Source organism: Myotis nattereri (assembly GCF_964212035.1).
Source record: "Myotis nattereri genome assembly, chromosome: 11".
NCBI classification, from domain to species: domain Eukaryota; kingdom Metazoa; phylum Chordata; class Mammalia; order Chiroptera; family Vespertilionidae; genus Myotis; species Myotis nattereri.
Genome location: NC_138086.1, coordinates 72340261 through 72361259, shown reverse-complemented (window position 1 = coordinate 72361259; position 20999 = coordinate 72340261). Strand labels below are relative to the sequence as shown.

Here is a 20999-nt window from a genome sequence, read left to right as displayed (position 1 = left end):
TAATTCTTAAGCATACCCTTTTTTAAAAGAAATATTTGGATATAGGTTAATTTTTTACCTAGATATTAGGACAGATATATTCTAGATAGTAATTGACATTAAAATGTCAAAAATTAATGTGTCATTTAAGATTACTTAGAAAATAATAAACACTTGCACCTTGATTATGGAGGTCTACACATGTTGGTTAAAAATAGTCATACATTTTCACATTTGATTTCACAAAAGCAACAAAAAGTCTTCTTTTCTCAATCCAGGAGAAAATTATTCCATATTTATTACGATTGCGACAAATTAAGGATGAAACTCTTCAGGCTGCAGTTAGAGAAATTTTGGCTTTAATTGGCTATGTGGATCCAGTGAAAGGAAGAGGAATCCGAATTCTCACAATTGACGGTGGAGGAACAAGGTAAGAATAGAAAAATGATTTTTAAAAACTATAGCTCTGCCGAAACCGGTTTGGCTCAGTGGATAGAGCGTCGGCCTGCGGACTGAAAGGTCCCAGGTTCGATTCCGGTCAAGGGCATGTACCTGGGTTGCGGGCACATGCCCAGTAAGAGATGTGCAGGAGGCAGCTGATCGATGTTTCTCTTTCATCAATGTTTCTAACTCTCTTATCTCTCTCCCTTCCTCTCTGTAAAAAATCAATAAAATATATTTTTTAAAAAAAAAACAACAACTATAGCTCCAACCTGGCTGTTGTTGCTCACTGGTTAGAGCGATGGCCTGTGCACCAAAGGCTCAGGGGTCAATGCCTGGTCAAGGTCATGTACCTAGGTTGCAGGTTCAGTCCCTGGCCCTGGTCAGGGTGAGTGTGGGAAGCAACTAGTCGATGTGTCCCTCTCACATTGATGTTTCCCTCTCTGTCCCCCTTCTACTCTCTGAAATTCAATGGAAAAAAAATCCTTATTTGAGGATCAACAAAAAAATAACACAAAAAAACTATAGTTCCAATTCAGTCATAGTAATTTTTTTAAACTAATTTGGTATAATTATATCATTACAAAATCAAATTTTTTAAATAAAAGATGAAATAGGTTTTTTTTAATTTACTTCTTTATCAATCTCAAAGCTTCTTTAACATATCTGAATTTCTTTAACCTAGTATTTATATTTTATTTGGTCTTTTCAGACATTTTGAGTAGTTTAGGACAGTTTATCAACCAAGATTCTCTTAAAGTCTTGGCAGTGTTTTATAATGTTTGCTTTCTTATATTTGTCTTACCTATATGTCAGCTAGTCATTTGGTAAAGTAATGTTTATAAAAGAATTTTTTAAAAATATATTTTTATTGATTTCAGAGAGGAAGGGAGAGATAAAAACATCAGTGATGAAAAAGAATCATTGAATGGCTCCCTCCTGCATGCCCACATTGGGGATCCAGCCTGCAACATATACCTTGACCGGGAATAGAAGCGTGACCTCCTGCCTGGTTCATAGGTTGACGCTCAGTCACTGAGCGGCACCTCTGGGCTAAATATAGCATTTTTAAATAGTTTCTCCTCATTATACAAGTAAAACTTGGGAGAAAAATATATAAACAAATCATAGCTCAGAATTTCAAGATTATTTTTAATATTTTTCTTCAAATATTTTTCTATGATATATATACGTTTTATTTCATTTTTATAAGTAATGGAGGTCACATTATTAAATATATTTTTCTTCAGCATTATCTTTAATTCTTCATGTCTCACCTTGAATTCATAATGTGTATCTCTTATAAGCCATCTAATGTACTTGTATTACTCTTCAAATCCACATTACTTCTTGCAATTAAAAAAAATCAACATTTTTGATTTTTTACTTGAATCTTACAATATTTTCTGGTGACTTCCTTTTCACAGTATCAAAGCACAATTTGGCACTCCAAATTTTATTTTGTGGTGTCTGGCTACCATAGTGTTCCAGGACTTCTCTACCTCACACCTTGTGTTGGGATTATAATGCTTAATTATTTCTGTATATTCTCCTAGTATTAAGAATTATCCGCATTCTAGAGAGCATTGTGCTAAGTGAAATAAATCAGACAAAGACAAATACCATATGATTTTAATTACATGTGGAATCTAAAAAACACAATGAACACACAAAACAAGCTGATGGTTGCTGAATGGGAGGTGGTTAGGGGAATGGGTGAAAAGGTAAAAGGATTTACAAGTACAAATTGGTAGTTACAAAATAGTCACAGGGATGTAAAATACAGCATAGGAAATATAGTAAAAAGTATTGTAATAACTATGGTGTCAGGTTACCAGATTTATCAGGGTGGGCACTTTGTAAGTTACATAATATCTAATCACTGTTTTTACACAGGACACTAACATAATATTGTACATCAACTATAATTGAAGAATAAATTTTTTAAAATAAAAAAATTATCAACTTGTTACATTCACCCTGAATTCGCCTACACTTCCTAGACTATTTCATCTTTCATATTCATTCTGAAGCTATTTGCCACCTTTGGCAAGAATCCAGAAATGAATAAAGTCAGTAGCATAAATTAATACATCCTTAATATAGAGTATTGTCCTAATATTGTTAAGTTTTAAAAAATGAATAAAAGCTTAAAAAATAAGACAAAATATATAAAACAAAGCCATATAGAAGCATCAGTGACCAGCTACATTGGTGAGAGAAGAAACCAATATATGGCCTCCCAAACTGGTGAGTGGAGGCTTTAAGTATTTTCCCAGTTGGGTATATATTTTTAATCTTACATTGGCATATCTTTATAGTATAGATAGTAGTATAAATTTAAAGACGTGCAGCTATAGCACAGGTTTTGTACCATTACTTAGCTATTGGATATTCAGCCCTGGCCAGTGTGGCTCCGTTGGTTGGAGCATCCTCCCAAACACGAAATGGTGGTGGGTTTGATTCCTGGTCAGGGCACATGCCTAGGTTTCAGGTTCAATCCCCGGTCCAAGCGTGTGTGGGAGGCAACCAATCAATGTTTCTCTCTCACATCAATGTTTTTCTCTCTCCCTTCCTCTTGCAAAGTCAATAAAAGCATATCCTCGGGTGAGGATTTAAAAAAAAAAAAAAAAAAAAGGAAATATCAGATATTCAAAAGTTACCTTAAAAACTTAAGTAACTTTTACTGATGCTAAATTATATTATTAGTTCTCAAGTTTGCATATAAGCTAGAAATGCCATTTTTAGGATTGTTTTGTTCAATAACTTAGCTTTCCTTGAAACATGAATTCTCATTTTGTCTTTATCTTTTCTGTAGGGGTTTGGTTGCTCTTCAGACACTGAGAAAATTAGTTGAGCTTACTCAGAAGCCAGTTCACCAGCTGTTTGATTACATCTGTGGTGTAAGCACAGGTAATTACCATTATGGGAATGCTACATCCCCATCAGTGCATTAAGAAAAAGAACATTAAGCACTTATATTCACAATCATTCTTTGAAATAATGGGTATTAATTTCATGTTTTGACGAATAATCCTTTGGTTTACCTAATTAACTTTTAAAAATATTTATTGGGAATAAATTAACATTAAGAGAATAGTTTGTACTGCGTTGTCTAATATTTTTTAAAAAGTCACAGTGACCAGTTATGAGTTATGAATTATTGCCTTATGGTATAGTCACCTTCAGTGATGAAATGTAAGGAAAGTAGGTACTTAAGTTGTACTTGAACCAATAGAATATTAAAGATGGATAAGATTGTACTTAGTTGTGAGAGGTGTCCCTCTGTGAGGCACTATTCTTAGTAGGTGGGTGCTCATGAAAGAGAATTTTAAGTCAGAGATTTACTCATGGCATAGAATATCAGTTTATGAAATATGTACATTTCTGTTTTCACCACAATATATCTTTTCCATTGTTTTCTAGTTTATGTTCAACTTAATTTATAATACAGTACTTTTTTCCATTTTGTATATTCTAATGTAGAAATTTTGTTTCATAATTTCTGAAAAGTTAATAAATTTATACTTAATTCAAGGGTAACATACTTACCGGTTTGATAAAATTCAGTTTTTTAAATGTCTGCTCATCTTCATAGTAGTTCTGCTTAAAAGGAAAGGAACTTAAATTTTTGGCAAGTTATTTCTTATGTTAATTACAACTTTTCCACAAATTGAAAAATAGCAATTTCTATTATATACTTATGCCATTCAGTGCATGCTATCTTACCTTTATTGGAATAAGACTTTTACTGTAATAAAACATATAAAATATTTAAAATACATTATGATAATAGTTTTCTGGGGTTTTTTGTTTTGTTTTGTGTTTTTTCTTTCTTTGCAATCTCAAAGTAAGCAGTGATGCTATACAGGTCTTTGCTTTGCCCCACCCTCTTCCCATTCCCTTAACCTTTCTCCAGTGTCTTGTTAGTTCAGGAGTAGGATAATTATGTACACTAGGTGGCAGTGTGTCCTACCAATTGCAGCTAGGATATGAAATCTGCTGTTTAAAAGGACATCCCAGAGACCTAATTTCTTTAATTACATTGGTTCCCAGGACCAATCTGAAGAAGCAGTTTTTTAATGAATTGGTAAATTGTTAAATATACTATATTCTGTGACCAAAACTAAGGAATTTATTAAGGTTAGAAAGGATATTCTCTACCACAACATCTTAATTATATATCTTAATTAATGTAATGTAAAATAACACATTTTTATATGTTTTTAAATTGTCATTATCATCATTGGTTGCCATTTATGTATCCTTATTGAGGCCTAGTAAATAAAGCCCTTTACATCTGTTATCCTAATATAAGAACTTTATAAATTTTAGTTGTTGTAATTACCCTTATTTTTTAGATGAAAAAAATAGGACTCTGATAGGGTAAGTAGTTTGTCCCAGGTGACACAGTTTGAAAGTATCAAAGGCAGAGTTTTAACCAAGTCTGTGATTCAGAATATCTTATAGTATTATATCATCAACACTGACAAAAACAAAAGATTTTTTCTTTCAGGTGCTATATTAGCATTCATGCTGGGATTCTTTCATATGCCCCTGGATGAATGTGAAGAACTTTATCGAAAATTAGGAACAGATGTGTTTTCACAAAATGTCATTGTTGGGACAGTCAAAATGAGTTGGAGCCATGCATTTTATGACAGTCAAACATGGGAAAATATTCTTAAGTAAGTTATAATTATTCTTTTTAAAAAACATTTTGATGATCTAGGTAACATGTGCATATTAATTTGAAAAAATGCTGAAAAATATAAAATTAAATTATTGATCCTACTAGTTAGATATAATCACTCTTAATATTTTGGTGAATCTATTCTAGTCACTATTTTCTTGGGTTCATGCATGTGAGATTTTCATGTAAAAGTTGCAATTGCCTTTTTAAAATTTGAGACTATATTGTATATACACCATGTTTTGCATCCTATTGTTTTTACTTACCACATTAGTCTTTCTCCAGAGTCATTAACAGGTATTCTTTTAAATTACTAATTTTTAAACATTTTTTTCCCAAAACACAACAAAGCATTATACTCACTTTCCAAAAATAAAAGCCCCAGTGCAAAAGTACTTATCAAGCCTCCATTTTATTTATTTATTTATTTAAATTCAAAGTGAATTGACAGAAATACACCATAAATTCTTTTTGACACTCAACCAAAATTGTTACCTGGTAAACCGGCATTTTGTAACAAAGTACAGAAAGCTTGGTAATATTAAATCACAGAGAACTAGAGAAAAATACTATGGCAAACTATAATGGACATGATATCCATAAAAAATTTTCCCAGTCCTTTTTGTAATGCACAGTACAACTGCTACATGGCAAACAAGTGTAGCATAGAAGTAAAAGCAAAAACAAACAAACCATAGAAAGAAAGCCACAAGTCTAAAATGGTTAGTTAACAGTTCAAACTCCATAGTCAAATCTATCATTGGGTTCATTAGAACAAATCCTCCTACACTTTGCTGTGTATGATTCAACTTTTACCTTACATGAACCAAGTTTAAAATCAGTAGTAGACATTGTAAAAATTAAAAGCTTTTGCTAATGGTATGCCTGCTGATGTTCAGTTGACCAAAGCCACTCTAACTCAGGGTTATGTGGAAAGGAACTATATACAGGGATATAGATATCAGGAAGTGTGATTCATTGGGGAGCATTATTATTATAATCTGCCACACCTACTCTCTGGACTTTTTCTTCTTTTCTCTCATTGTTTATTTTTATTGGTGTTTTCTGTGATAATTTTATTTTATTTTAGGGACATTTTTAATTATAGCATCAGTAAAATCTAGAAATGTTGAAACTTTTTTTGTGTTTTATCTCTGTGAAATAAACAATGTTCCTGACTTTATTTTTGAATTTACATTTATAACTTAATTCACTAAGCATTTCAGTTCAGTTAATAAATCCAGGTCTAAACAAAAAGCAAATGCGAATTTTGCTTAAACTGTGAAAGCAGCTTCTAGATTTCTATGAAAAGATAAAGTGAAATACAGTGGGGCCCTGACTTACGAGTTTAATTCATTCCGTGACGGAGCTCGTTAACTTAAATTACTCGTATGTCAAATTAAAAAGTGAAAGAGTGAGACACGTGATGCTGGGCTGATGTTGTGGCTTTCACTGTGACATTCACTACGCCAACTAGCGGTGGGGTATCTGAAGCTGGCTCGTAACCCGAATTTTAGCTTGCAACTCAAAAAATCGGCCAAGAGACGGCTTGTATCTCAAAAAACTCATTAGTGGGGACACTCGTAAGTCAAGGCCCCACTGTATCTGTAGAAGGATAAAATTACATTGATCTTTATGCAGAAGATCATAGGTCAAGTTGAGAAAGGCAAAGATCTTGTCCGTTTTAGAAAGTATTTTACTTTGATATTTTTAAAAGATTGTGAAGGGTAGGTCACTACCTAATTTGTAAATACTACCCTTAGGTGAATTCACTAACATTCTAGTTGAAAAATATGAGTATCTTTTGAGAAAAATGTATTTGTCTTATGGAGGCAGGTTGGTAAAAAACATAGTTTTTATATTCAACTAGAGGCCCGGTACACAAAATTCATGTGCCAGTACGGTCCCTAGGCCTGGCCTGCAATCAGGGCCATCTTCCCCAGCTTCCTGCAGTTGGACTCACCCCTCTCCCCCATCCACCCCTGGTTTCCCCATCAACATCAGGAGATAGGCGCCTGACGGCCGGGGGAAGGGACCGAGAAGTAGGCTGTTCCCGCCCGCTCCCTGGCCCCACCCCTGCCTCAAGTGGCCATCAGGTGATCGGAGCCTGCTGGCTGGGGAAAGGGACCAAGAGATGGTCAGTGAGCCTCATAGTGACTGGTCCAGCAGTCATTCTGGTCATTCTGCTGTTAGGGTCAATTTGCATATTTCCCTTTTATTATATAGGATACAAGGGAAAAACATAATTTTTAAGTCAGGAAATAATCTGCACTGAAATAAAATTCCCCTATAATGAACTTGTAAAAATTGCTGCCCAAAGCACAATTTCTGTAATGTTGCAGTAATTCAAATGCCAACTCAGATGACTTAACAAACATTTTTTGTGGGGTGACATTGACTCTGTATTGCTAGTACAAGTTTAAAGGCTGACTGTCCTGATCTGGGTTTTGGACTACTCTGTAACCAGCCTACCCATTCTACAGTCCAGTTTCAGCACAGCAGCTTTATTCTGTCAGGAGGACTCTGAAAACAACAAATTGATTCTGCCTCTGTGCCTTTCCTCTCTTAGGTCCTGACTTTGAAAGTGTTACTTGCCATGTTTTGGTCCTTTTCAAGCTACACCTCCATGCATCTTTCCCAGATACTACAGTAGATACTTGTAGTTTGAGTAATAAATACTAACCACATATTGTTTCATATACATTAATTGGATGATAAGCCTCCTAGAGGAGATTCATATACTTTTTTTTTAATTTAGTTTCTCATAGCACTTCGATAAAGCCATGAGCAAACAGTGTTTGCATAGCATATATTCCCTAATGTTAGGAGATAATTTTGATATAATTTATTTCTTCTCCTTTAATAAAGGGATAAAATGGGTTCTTCACTAATGATTGAAACAGCAAGAGACCCCACATGTCCTAAGGTAAGTTTCAAGTATATAACACCTCGTTGGAATTGAAGGTTAGGTGAAAATAATTATGCTGAAGGCCCTTTACTAACGGGAAAATTTCTTAGGAACCTCTTTTTAAGGATTATATTGTTCCTTATATATTGAGTAATTCTATGAAGATGTGGGATGTGATCATTAGACCTTTTCTGTATATAGTAAAAGTACAACAAAAGTTTAAGAACATGAAAAACTGAGACTAAAGATAAGGAAGACTTACCATAAGGGTTAATTAAATCCAGTGACTTAAGAAAAATTGTGTCATTTTCTCTCCTAGATTTGTAAAAAGAAATATATATATGTATCTTAGATATATATTATATACAAATGAAATCCCAATTTTCAAAATGTAGTTGTTACTAGAATAAGTCTCAGCATGGCTTCTCTTTTGATTTTGTTTGAAACACAATGATCTGAGTATTGCTTAAGTTCCATGTTCTTTGATAATACTGACTTGATTAAAGAGTAGGATTTCTGCACCTAGGAATTCCATGCAGTTTGTATTTATTTTTGGATAACAAGCTGAAACCAAGAAAAATCAAATACAGCTCCCTCTAGTGCTCTTTCACTCTCGCTTATTTATATTTTCTTTCATACTACTAAGTAGTATTTAATTTTTACAAATTCCAAATATTGCTGCTTACAATGGATATTATTCACTTTTTAATTTACTAGGTAGCTGCAGTAAGTACCATAGTAAACAGAGGGGTCATACCAAAAGCTTTTGTGTTCAGAAACTATGGTCATTTTCCTGGAATCAACTCTCACTATTTGGGAGGCTGTCAGTACAAAATGTGGCAGGCCATTAGAGCCTCGTCGGCTGCCCCCGGCTACTTTGCAGAGTATGCACTGGGAAGTGATCTTCATCAGGTAAGTTGAGTCTATGGCCTATCTTGTAAACCTTTACATGACTAAAAGGAAGTAGCACTTACTAAATGTCACTGACCTTATAGAGGCATCAACCGAGGAGACTTTCTTCTTTATGTCTCCATGTGGCAGAAGATGTGCAGTAGAAGTTATTTTTAATTGTTGGTTTTTCTTTAACAAGCTGCCTGGCTTGAAGAGCATATTTTAGGAAAGATTTTTTTTTTTTTCAGTATTTCATATAAAGTGATTGACATAGCTAATTATGATAGTTTTATTGTTAGAAAAAATGAAGTAGTACATCTGATTGGCTTTCTAAGTGTGGTAAAAATCACAAATGAAGCCCAGTCCCTGGAAATGCAGAATCCAATCTGTTTGACAGTTTGGGTGATTTTTTAAAATAACTTTTGTTTCAGTTATTGACATATATTAGTTTCAGGCGTAAAAGTAATTTAGTAATTTATATATAGACAACTACATAATTTACAAAATGATACCCTGATAAGTCTAAAATCCATTTGACACCATACATAGTCATGTAATATTATTGACTCTATTCCCTACGCTATACCTTACATTTAGTGGTCATATTTTGAAAGAGAGGATATAATAATATATTAATAAACACTTAAATTAGCTATGTTCCAGACACTTATGTAGTTCTTTGCATGTATTATCTCATTTAACCATCACTGCTTATGAAATAGAGTTAGTTCCATTTTACAAATTAAAAATTTGTATCTTAATAAAGGGTAAGTATCGACTAGGATCACAACCGTTAAATGACAAGATGCTTTCAATAATTATACTGTTTTAAAATTTAGGACTAAATGATATATAAAGTTGAATATTATTTCTGTTTCTCATAATTATTTTTCTATTATATAGACTCATTTACTTATCATAAATTTTTTTCTTTGTTAAGTTTTTCCCACTATGGAAATTTTAACTCATAACTTATACTAAGTATTAAGGCAATAAAAGTTTTGAGCTGATACTTCTGAAATATATATATTTTTATATATGCTTAATTTTTTATATGATATCGCACTTAATATTAGTCTCATTTGATCCAGTCTGTAGCCTTTCCTCTTTAGTCACTGATGTATGGTATGTTTTCTTTATTTGTTATTCAGATATATGTTAAGAAAAACATTAATATTTTGAAAGAATTTTCAGGTGTTATTCAAAATATCATACATAAATTATATAGTAACTATATAATTTTAATTTATATGTGTTAATGTTATAGCATTTTTATCAATTTTATCTTTTCCTATATTTTTATATTAGCTTAAGTATATTTTAAAATGTTACTGTCAGCTATCTCACTTTCTATCTTTGTAGTTACGAGATTACAGTAGAATTTCTTTTGTCTTTGAGTAAATTCAGACTTTTTTTGTCAAACCAGTCATTGTTGATTATGTAAGACACCCTTCTCGAATCCTTTCTCTTTTTTCTTTTACCCCCACTCAGGACAAAAGGTGCTAGCTATAGAGGTTTTCTCACATTGATTTCAGGCCTTATTGGTCAAAATAAAGTTTTTATTTTAATATTTAGGGCCCGGTGCACGAATTCATGCACCTTGAAAGGAACTGTGGGCCGCAAGGCTGCAATGAGCACAGGGGCAGGTCTCGGGCCATTCACCATGCGCCTGCCCAGCCCCGCCTGCTGTGGCCCTTGGTCCCCTCTCTACCAGCAGCCCTGCTCCCACCGCCGCCAGCACCAGCCCCAATCACTCTGCACCATCAGCAGGTGCAAGCGGGGCTGGCTCCATCAGCAGGGGCAATTGGGGCTGGCAGCTGCCACTCACACCCGCTGATGGCACCAAGGAATCAGAACCAGCAGCTGCTGCTGCACCCATTCGCCCCTCAGGAGCAGGGGGCAGTGGAGAAGCCATCAGGGGCATTTGGGGCTGGCAGCTGCTACTCGCACCCGCTGATGGAGCTGAGTGATCAGGACCAGCTCCAGGTGCCGGCTGCGGGTGTGAGCGGGGCTGTCACTGGCAGCAGGTGCAAGAGGCAGATGCCAACCTGATGGCCCCTCAGGAGCCAGGGGGAGGTGGAGAACCCCTGAGGGGCATTCAGGGTTGGCAGCAGGTGCGAGTGCTGGGCGGGACCACGGCACACGGGAGCAAAGAATTTTCAGTAACCACCAGAGGCTCACCCCGATGACAGCAACCAGTGCCCTGCCTTGGTCTGGTGCCCTGGCCTACCTGCCCCACCATCCCACTGTGGCCAACACCTGCCATGTTCCGCACGCACCCTCTGGTGGTCAGCGCACATCATAGCAACCGGTTCGGTTGTTCCACCGTTTGGTCTATTTGCATATTAGGGTTTTATATATATAGATGTAGCTTGCTCTTTTTAACAACTGTTTCTCCACATTCTTGCCATGTCATAAATGAGAAGTAACAGCGTATTCAAAATGTAATAGTTAAGTCTTACAACTTTAAAATGATTGTCATGCTACAGAATTGCTGTTATGACAAATATCAGTGAAAGTCTCAAATGGTAAATCAGTGCATTTCAGGGCCATAGGTTTGTTCCCAGACTTCAAAAGAAGTGACCTAATTTGCTTTCTATCTAAGAAGTAGTAGTTCTAAAGTTTAATTCAACCTTGTAGAATACACATAATAAACCAAAGTAATTTAGTAGTTCTTTTTCCATTTCAGATAGATCAGCGGTTCTCAACCTGTGGGTCGCCAATCTGTGGGTTGCAACCCCTTTGGGGGTCGAACGACCCTTTCACAGGGGTCGCCTAAGACCATCGGAAAACACATATATAATTACATATTGTTTTTGTGATTAATCACTATGCTTTAATTATGTTCAATGTGTAACAATGAAAATACATACTGCATATCAGATATTTACGTTACGATTCATAACAGTAGCAAAATTACAGTTATGAAGTAGCAATGAAAATAATTTTATGGTTGGGGGTCACCACAACATGAGGAACTGTATTAAAGGGTCGCGGCATTAGGAAGGTTGAGAACCACTGAGATAGATCAATGTTATTTCTTTTCATGCTTAGCCATTTTTGTATTGATGCCCATAATCTTTGAATTTAGGTTGAAGTAACTTGTATAAATTTTATGTAAAGCACATGACTATGTGTACAAAGAATATGTTTTCATGTAAAACATTCACTTTACTTTAGAAAGATTGGCACATCGAATTTAATAAGAATATTCAAATGGAATCTAGAGTATAAACAAACCTTAAGTACATATTTTTTACTGCATATTCTCTTCCAGTATTTGAGGAAGAAATCGGGTATTTTTTCTTCAAAAGACACTGTGTAAGGTTGATTAGCATATTCTAAGGTGTGAATGATCTTGGTTGCTTAAACAAAGAAAACATTCAAGCAAGTTTCTTTCCAATCTTTCAGTAGTTGCCAAGAAGTTTAAAACTAAAATGTGGAACTTACAGTCTTCTTATTTGATAAGTTCTTAGAATATTCAGTTATTTTCATTCTCATTTTTAAAACCCCTTTTGACTGTCATGTCTGACATGTGTTTTAATGTAAATTACTTTCTATCCTTTCTGGAATTAGGAGAGTGTTATAGATTAATATTCTGTTTAAGCAGTTATCGCAAGTAGGACTATAATTAAGAAGTATGAGAGGTGTGTTGTGGAAGAGCTGTGTATGGAAAAGTAGCCCCCAAATGCTGAAGGAGCTGAGAGATCAAAGAACAAGGCAGATAAGTCCAGCCTTGTAGGTTAAAGAGTTTAATAGGGAACCTCTATACAGAAACACAGTCCTGGCAGTAACAAGACGAAATGGATCCCCTCAGATCATGTGCTTATATCTCTGAAACAATGAGAATGTGTGGATGATCAAAGGTATATGGTGCTGGGAAGTTCTGGTGCCAGAGACAGACAACAAGGTACGAGATCGATAACACTGAGGGCAGCTGGTCCTGGAGAGAACTGAAATCCTGTGATCAGCCAGAGCTCTGTGTACGTATTCCAGCACTCACCTGGGCCTCTGGAAATGCTAGTCCAGCTTCCACCAGCATCGAGGGGAGACAAGCCACGCTCCCCTTTGATAACAGGACCTTCATTTAAAATATGTGTTGCATTATTGAATGACAATTAAGGTTATATTTCTCTTCCTATTATTGGGTAAGACATTTCAAATTTCTTTTTCAATATACTACTATAGAATTCAGTAATGTCTTATCTTCCAGTAGAAATGGATTGTTTTCTACTCAATATGTTAGTATTATTTCAGTTAGGTTCTTAATAGAATAAATGACTCTTGGGCCATATTTTCAAGAATAAGTGGGGGTTAGTTGAGTAAAGAAGGAGGCCAGGGAAAGTGTGTTTTGAGATGACAACATGAGCAACGGCATGAAGGCCAGAGAAGGTGGCTCATTCAGAAAACTGCAAATAATTCACAAATGGCTACATTGTGGGAGTAGAAGATGACCAATTCTGAGAAACTTCAAAATGCAAAATCTTAAATTAATAGGTAAAAGGTACAGAACTTGTATGCATGCATATAAGCATAACCAATGGACACAAGCCACTGGGGGGTAGGGGTGGCCGGGGGAATGTCAAGGGGGGAGGAGGGGAGGAGACATGTGTAATACTCTTTGTAATACTTTAAGCAATAAAAAAGTTAAAGAGAGAAATTTGCACTACATTCTACTACATTTTTATAGTACTCTATCAGCATTTTTTATCCTCTTTTGAATTCTTCAAAATAATATTGATAATTGATAAATGCTTAGAAGTACAAAATTTGCCGGCTTTGTTTAGGTTATGTCTGCATTATAATGAATGTGATAACTTTGAAATTATACTGTTAACAAAATTTCAGCTTAAATTTCATTGAATTAATTTGGTTATATTTGACTTGTGAAAGAAGAATTAGCTTTAATTGTTTAGGAGAACCATAATTTTTTTTTTTTATTTCGGAGAGGAGAGGGGGGAGAGAGAGAGAGAAACGTAAATGATGAGAGAAAATCAATGATCGGTTGCCTCCAGCACACCCCATACTGGGGATCGAGCCCACGACCCCAGCATATGCCCTAATCAGGAATCTAACTGTGACCTCCTGATTTATAGGCTGATGCTCAACCACTGAACCACACCAGCTGGGCAGAGCCATAATTCTTTTCTTGGGTTTTATATAGGAGCTATATTAACCATTAAACAAAGATAATATATCTTTAAAAAGTAATTTAATTCATTTCAGTAGTTTTGAGCAAAATGTGTAAAGCAATCCAAGAAGTTCAAAGAACTTTCATAATAAGAAATGAAAGCTTAATAAGGCCAGTGAGGCCTGTGAGTTTTTACATTACTTCTTTGTATCTGTGGTATATAAACTCAATTCACCTTAAAGGAACCTTTTGTTTTTAAGTAATATGTTGTTGAATTTATTATGTAATCCAGCTTTTCCTATGAGTAAATTTCAAACTGTTTAAAATATAATTTTTCTTTTCATATTTGTAAAATAGCATTTCACTTTTAAGAGTTCTGTATTATATTTTCTTAACTTATATTTTGCAGGATGGAGGTTTGCTTCTGAATAACCCTTCAGCCTTAGCAATGCATGAATGTAAATGTCTTTGGCCAGACGTCCCCCTAGAGTGTATAGTATCCTTAGGCACTGGACGTTATGAGAGTGATGTGAAAAACACCATGACATCTACAAGCTTGAAAGCCAAACTGTCTAATGTTATCAACAGTGCAACAGATACAGAAGGTTAGTTGTTTGCTATTTTAGAGCACTTTAACTTCTAAAATTCAGCTTTTAGTAGAATATGCTCATGCTAACTGCAGAAGAGTATGTTATGTCTATATTGTGTAGGCTTAGGAAGCACATGGGAGCAAGTCTTCTGTTTTTATTTCTCCTCACTCATTTCTTCTAAATGACCCTAGAATAGAGGATATTCTCTATGCGGGAGTTAGTGCTGCCTTTGCCTACTTACAGCTGGAAAAGTATCTAAACCTGGATTAGCACAAAGGCTTGGTTGGGGACTATTCTGCCAGTTGCGAAACGGAAAAGAAAAGGTGTCAGGTTGATTCAAATATACACATAACAGTGAGAAAATTAGAATATTTACAGAATTCGATTATTTAGTAATGTGGAGGCAAACTGGAATTAGAATAAGTTCTTCACTCTTCTGCCCCAATAATCTAGTCTTCATATAAAAGCTGAAGTGATTTTTTTAAAAACATAAATCATGTTTTTTACCCTGCTCAAAACCCTCCAGGCTTTCTGTCACACCTAGAACCAAATCCAGAAATATTATTCACTGAAATTTCTAGGCCTTGTAAGACCCAGCTTCTGAATATATCTATTCCTCCCTTTCCCCTCTCAAAATGTGCCCCTTTTATAAAGTGTAGCTGGCTACATTTTCATTTTTTCTGTTCCCTAAACTTGCTAGATCTCTTTATTATTTTATTTTTAAGTCTTATGTGAAGTCAGTTAAATTTTTACAAAGAATTGTTACCACTTAGCTCCTTGCTTTTGAATCTCACTTTTTCCATATTACTATCTTATTAGTTAAGTCCTTAGCCTATGGAAGGATCTTAAACAACCCACTGAGGACTTTCATCTATTAAATGATAACCCAAGAAAAGCTGATATACTGGATTTTTCACTATGTGGAATTTTATTGTCAAGTCAATAAAATATTCTTACTGTAAGCAATCTGAGGGGGGAAAAAGAACTGTAATCAGTAAGTTTCATAATACTTAAACACATACTTTGTGCAAACCCTGTGATGGGCTCATTTGAAATTTTTAAGAAACATGAAATGCTGCTTTTATGTATTTATACTCTAGTTTATGAAGAATTTATATGAATATGCACAGGACCTAAAATAGCCAAGACGGTTTTTAAAAAGAACAAAGTTGCCCTAACTGGTTTGGCTCAGTGGATAGAGCATCGGCCTGGGGACTGAAAGGTCCCAGGTTCGATTCCAGTCAAGGGCATGTACCTTGGTTGTGGGCACATCCCCAGTAGGAGGTGTGCAGGAGGCAGCTGATCGATGTTTCGCTCTCATCGATGTTTCTCACTATCTCTCTCCCTTTCTCTTTGTAAAAAATCAATAAAATATATTAAAAAAATAAAAAGAACAAAGTTGGAGAACTTACACCCTTTGACTTCAAAAGTATACAAATACAAGGGACTGTTATTTGCATAAAGATAGGCATAGGTCAGTGGTATATAATAAGAGAATACTGAAATAGATCTATACACGTAAGCTCAAAAGACTTTTGATAAAGGTAACTCAGTGAGTAAAGAATATTCTTTTCAACAAATGGTAACTGGGACAGCCAGATAACTATATTCAAAAAATTGAACCTTGACCCTTCTATATACAGGAATTAACTTGAATGGACCATAGACCTAATTATAACAGGTAAAACTACTAGAAAAAATACCCTGGAGAAAAATCTTAATGGCCTTGACGTATGTGAAGATTTTTTAGATAGAACACAAAAAGCATGAACCAAAAAAGAAAAATTAAGACTTTATCAAATTACAAATTTTGATATTTCAAAGACACTTTTAATAATGAAAAGACAGGCTACAGACTGAAATAAATTTTAGTAAAAATCCTGATCCATTACCAGAAATATATAATCATATTTAAATTATAGAGAGAATTCTTATCTATAAAAGAAGAAAAAAATTCAGTAAAAAAAAAATGAGCTAAATATTTGAACAGGCATTCCATGAAGAAGATATACAGTGGGGCCTTGACTTACGAGTGTCCCCACTAATGAGTTTTTCGAGATACGAGCCATCTCTCGGCCGATTTTTTGCTTTGAGTTGCGAGCTAAAATTCGGGTTACGAGCCAGCTTCAGATACCCCACCGCTAGTTGGTGCAGCGAACGTCACAGTGAACGCCACAACATCAGCCCAGCATCACGTGTCTCACTCGTTCACTTTTTGATTTGACATACGAGTAATTTGAGTTACGAGCTCGGTCACAGAATGAATTCAACTCGTAAGTCAAGGCCCTACTGTACAGATGAAAGACTTCTCAACATCCTGAGTCATTAGGGAAATGAATATTAAAGCCACAAGGTACCACCACACATCCTTTGGCATGGCTAAAATTAAGACTGATAATCCCAAGTTTTGGCAAAAATGTGAAGTAGTGGGAACTCTGGTGTATTGATGGTTGGCATGCAAAATGGTATAGAAAATGGTTTGGAAAACAGTACTGTAGTTCTTTAAAAAACAAAGAACATACTTTTACCTTATGCCCAGCAATTTCATTCCCGGGAGAAATAGAATCATCGATCCACAAAAATAACTTAGGTATAAATATTTCTAGGAGGATTATTACTAATATCTAAAAACTGAAGAGAACTGGACAGGAGAGAACAAATTATGCTATACTAGAGGCCCGGTGCACAACATTCATGCACTAGGGCCTGGGAGTGGGGTCCCCTCATCCCAGCCTGCACCCTCTCAGTCCAAGACCCCTTGGGGGATGTCTGCCGCATTGGCAGGAGAGGTTCCCACCACCTCCACTGCACTTGCTAGCCCCTGAACCCAGCTTCTTGCTGAGCAGTGCTCCCAGAGGGGGAGCACACTGACCACCAGGGGGCAGCTTCTGCGTTGAGCATCTGCCCCCTGGTGGTCAGTGCATGTCATAGTGACATTCTGATGTTTGGTTGATTTGCATATTAGCCTTTTATTCTATAGAATTGTATAATGGAATACTAGTCAGCAGTAAAAAGGAATTATTCATGTATGCTACAACATAGATGAATTTCAAAAGCATTTTGCTAAGTAAAAAAAGCTTGACATACAAGGGCTATGATTTTATGTGAAATTCTAGAAGAGAGAATGGTAAGAGGAACCAACTATAAAGAAGCATGATGGAAATTTTTAAGTGATGGAAATGTCCTCTGTCATGATTGTTGTGGTGGTTACATTGTATATGTGTCAGAACTTGGCTTTTTCTTAAAATTGGTGAATTTTATTGTGAGTAAATTATGCCTCAATAAAGATAACTCCAGAAATTTTTTTTAAAAAAAATGGAGGTTGAAAAAGCATTTCAGCAGTGGCTAACAGTATGACCAAAAACAGAGAGAAGAAAGTACTAGAGCAAGTATCCTAATTTAGCAGAATTATATGAAGTATTCTGATAGGTGAATTTTATTTTATAGTATATTTATTATTACGGATTCCTTTTCTAAGGTTAATTAGCTGGAATGATAAAATAAGCAAGGCTTTATAATTTTCCTAAAAGAATAGAATTTTTTAAAAAGATAACATTGGATCCCTGGCCGGTTTGGCTCAGTGGATAGAGTCGGCCTGTGGACTGGAAGGTCCCAGGTTCGATTCCAGTCAAGGGCATGTACCTTGGTTGCGGGCACATCCCCAGTGGGAGGTGTGCAGGAGGCAGCTGATCGATGTTTCTCTCTCTTTGATGTTTCTAGCTCTCTATCCCTCTCCCTTCCTGTCTGAAAAATCAATAAAATATATTAAAAAATAAATAACATTGGATCACTGTAGAATAACTTTTCTTAACCACCCTATTGTCTCTCTTTGTTTTAACAGAAGTCCATGTAATGCTTGATGGTCTCTTACCTCCTGACACCTATTTTAGATTCAATCCTGTAATGTGTGAAAACATACCTCTAGATGAAAGTCGCAATGAAAAGCTGGATCAACTGCAGTTGGAAGGGTTGAGATACATAGAAAGAAATGAAGAAAAAATGAACAAACTTGCAAAAATTTTACGTCAAGAAAAAACAACTTTGCAGAAAATTAATGACTGGATAAAATTAAAATCTGACATGTATGAAGGCCTTTCATTCTTTTCAAAATTGTGATGAGTGTGTGCGTATATTCCCATAAATGAAGGCCTGTTCAGAAGATCCACAGACCCAGTGAGAAATCATAGGGTTCAACATGAGTTAACTTTGAAATACTTATGAATTCTGGGGAATCCTGAAAAAGATGGTGCTTGGACTAGCTTGCACAGCACAGAGGCAGAATTTATAAGGGAATTAGGTTTTTATGATGTTAATAATTAGCTATATTTTAAGAATCTTATTGTGCTAGTTGGTTGTTGTAGATATCGGTGTTATATTGTTTGATGTTTGAAAATGTATTAATATATGCCAAACAACTGAAAAAATATCATACTTGATATTTTTGCTTTAGTCACCATAATCATGTTGAATTTATTTGATCATTGATTTTCTTCCATGTGGAAAAGCTAATTTCTTTTTAAATTTACATCACATGTATTCACGAGCTACATTCTGCTATCAAAATGTTGCCTTTTACTGTAATATCATTTAAACACATACAGAAAAGTGGAATTTTTTCTGTCAAAGTACTTTTACATTGGAAATATGAAAGAACCAGATACAGTTTTCTATTCAAACTTGATTGATTCAAAATCATAGGTGAGATTCCAGTCAATCACTTTTCACCCTTGAAATTTCAAGATAATGCTGTATGTTAACTTTTCTAGCTCTAGCTTATTATTCAATGTCATAAAATTAATTACTTTAATTTACTAAGAAAATATTCTTATTAACAAAAATAAACTATTGAAATAATTTGTTAAAAGGCTAAAGTCATTTTAAGATTATTTATTATTCGTAATGTAGTTCCCCATTTCTTTGTAGCATTTGATTATACCTATCAAGAGTATGCTTTAAAAAATAAGTTAGGCTTGCCCTAGCTGGTTTGGCTCAGCAGATAGAGTGTTGACCTGCAGGCTAAAGGGTCCTGGGTTCGATTCCAGTCAAGGGCACATGCCTGGGTTGCAGGCTTGATCCCCAGTAGGGGGCATGCAGGAGGCAGCCAATCAATGATTCTCATCATTGATGTTTCTATCTTTCCCTCTACCTTCCTCTCTGAAATCAATAAAATATATATTTAAAAAAAATAAGTTAGGCTTGTTTTACCATATTAACTCCTTTAACTGGATTTCACAGAGGTTAATAACATAAACCAACTCCGATCATTGTTTATACCAACCAAATTCATCTTTTTTTTATTATCTATCTGCCTTGTTAATCCTTATGTTTAGATTTTTCAAGAAAATGGAAAAAAAAAGGTAAGTGTCCTTTGCTTTGTATGTATAAACTAAAGCTAAAACCACAGTTTCCCAGGTTGTCATGTTGTTCTTTGCTGATTCACAGGATATGGTGTGGTTCAGGGAGTGCTGAGGGGAGCTGAGAGTTTGAATGCTAATCCTGGCTCAAGCTCTAATGCAGAGAGACCCATTTGTGACCTGGAGGAGGGCAGACAGCTTCTTGGTTTCAGATACGTCATTTGTAAAGTGAGGAAAGCTAGCTCTAAAATTTTGCTTACTTTTCTTGATGGTAACCTAAAAAGTAAATTCTGAAAATGTACAAGCAAAAGATAGGAAGAGTTGTGAAAATGAATTTTCAGTCCTACACAAGTAAAATATCTGTTCTTTTGAAAGAAACCAAGAAGAGTCTATCTTAGAAATAAAATGTGATTAAATTCTCCAACTCATCAATTATATAAAAATATAGAGTATAAAAATTGTTTTGTTGCTTAGGCCTTCTTGGATGTCTCAGATTTCTTATTTCTGTAATAAATGGCATGCTGGTGATATTTCAGTTCTGTTTTTGCTGCAGATATTATTCTTTATTAATAGTACCTCAGATAGAGTTGTCCCTAGAGGCATAGGGGCTGACCGGGATTTCCCCTGGGGGTTATAATTACACTGTGTGTTTCTTCCCCTCCCAAGCCTCATTTTATTCAGGATAAAGTAGATATCAAAGGATCTTCTGAGTGGAGAAAAATGTCACAAAATGTCTGCCTGCAGTCTGAAGGGATAGAGGAGGATCTTACAACTTCGTTTTGGTTGTATAATGGAAGGACTCCCTTCCCTCCCAGCACAGTGCCTGACAACTGCCTCTCCTTTTCACTTACTATCCAGCTGCTAATTACTGAAGTAGCTAGGACCTCTAGAGTTCAAAGATCAAAATTTTACCTAACTTGCTATGCTCTAGAAATAATTCTAGTCACAGTTTTGAATAGTATACAAGTATTAGAGCTAGAAAAACTGAGAAAGACAAATATCACATAATCTC

General features: G+C 35.3%; 1 protein-coding gene across 5 annotated transcripts in view; it reads left to right on the top strand.

The window, feature by feature from the left end:
• The window catches only part of PNPLA8 (patatin like domain 8, phospholipase A2), a 32241-nt gene extending 12277 nt beyond the window's left edge, over window positions 1–19964 (top strand). For 4 of the 5 annotated variants that reach the window (XM_081101823.1, XM_081101822.1, XM_081101820.1 and 1 more), the window contains 7 exons: window positions 258–409; window positions 3239–3333; window positions 4937–5108; window positions 7982–8039; window positions 8739–8933; window positions 14453–14648; window positions 18475–19964. In XM_081101823.1, coding sequence (XP_080957949.1) covers window positions 258–409; window positions 3239–3333; window positions 4937–5108; window positions 7982–8039; window positions 8739–8933; window positions 14453–14648; window positions 18475–18749 — 1143 coding nt within the window. In that variant the 3' untranslated portion in view covers window positions 18750–19964. Of the gene's footprint in view, window positions 1–257; window positions 410–3238; window positions 3334–4936; window positions 5109–7981; window positions 8051–8738; window positions 8934–14452; window positions 14649–18474 lie in introns of all 5 variants that reach the window. The other variant, XR_013996563.1, reaches the window with a different exon arrangement.
• Window positions 19965–20999: the final 1035 nt, after the last annotated feature.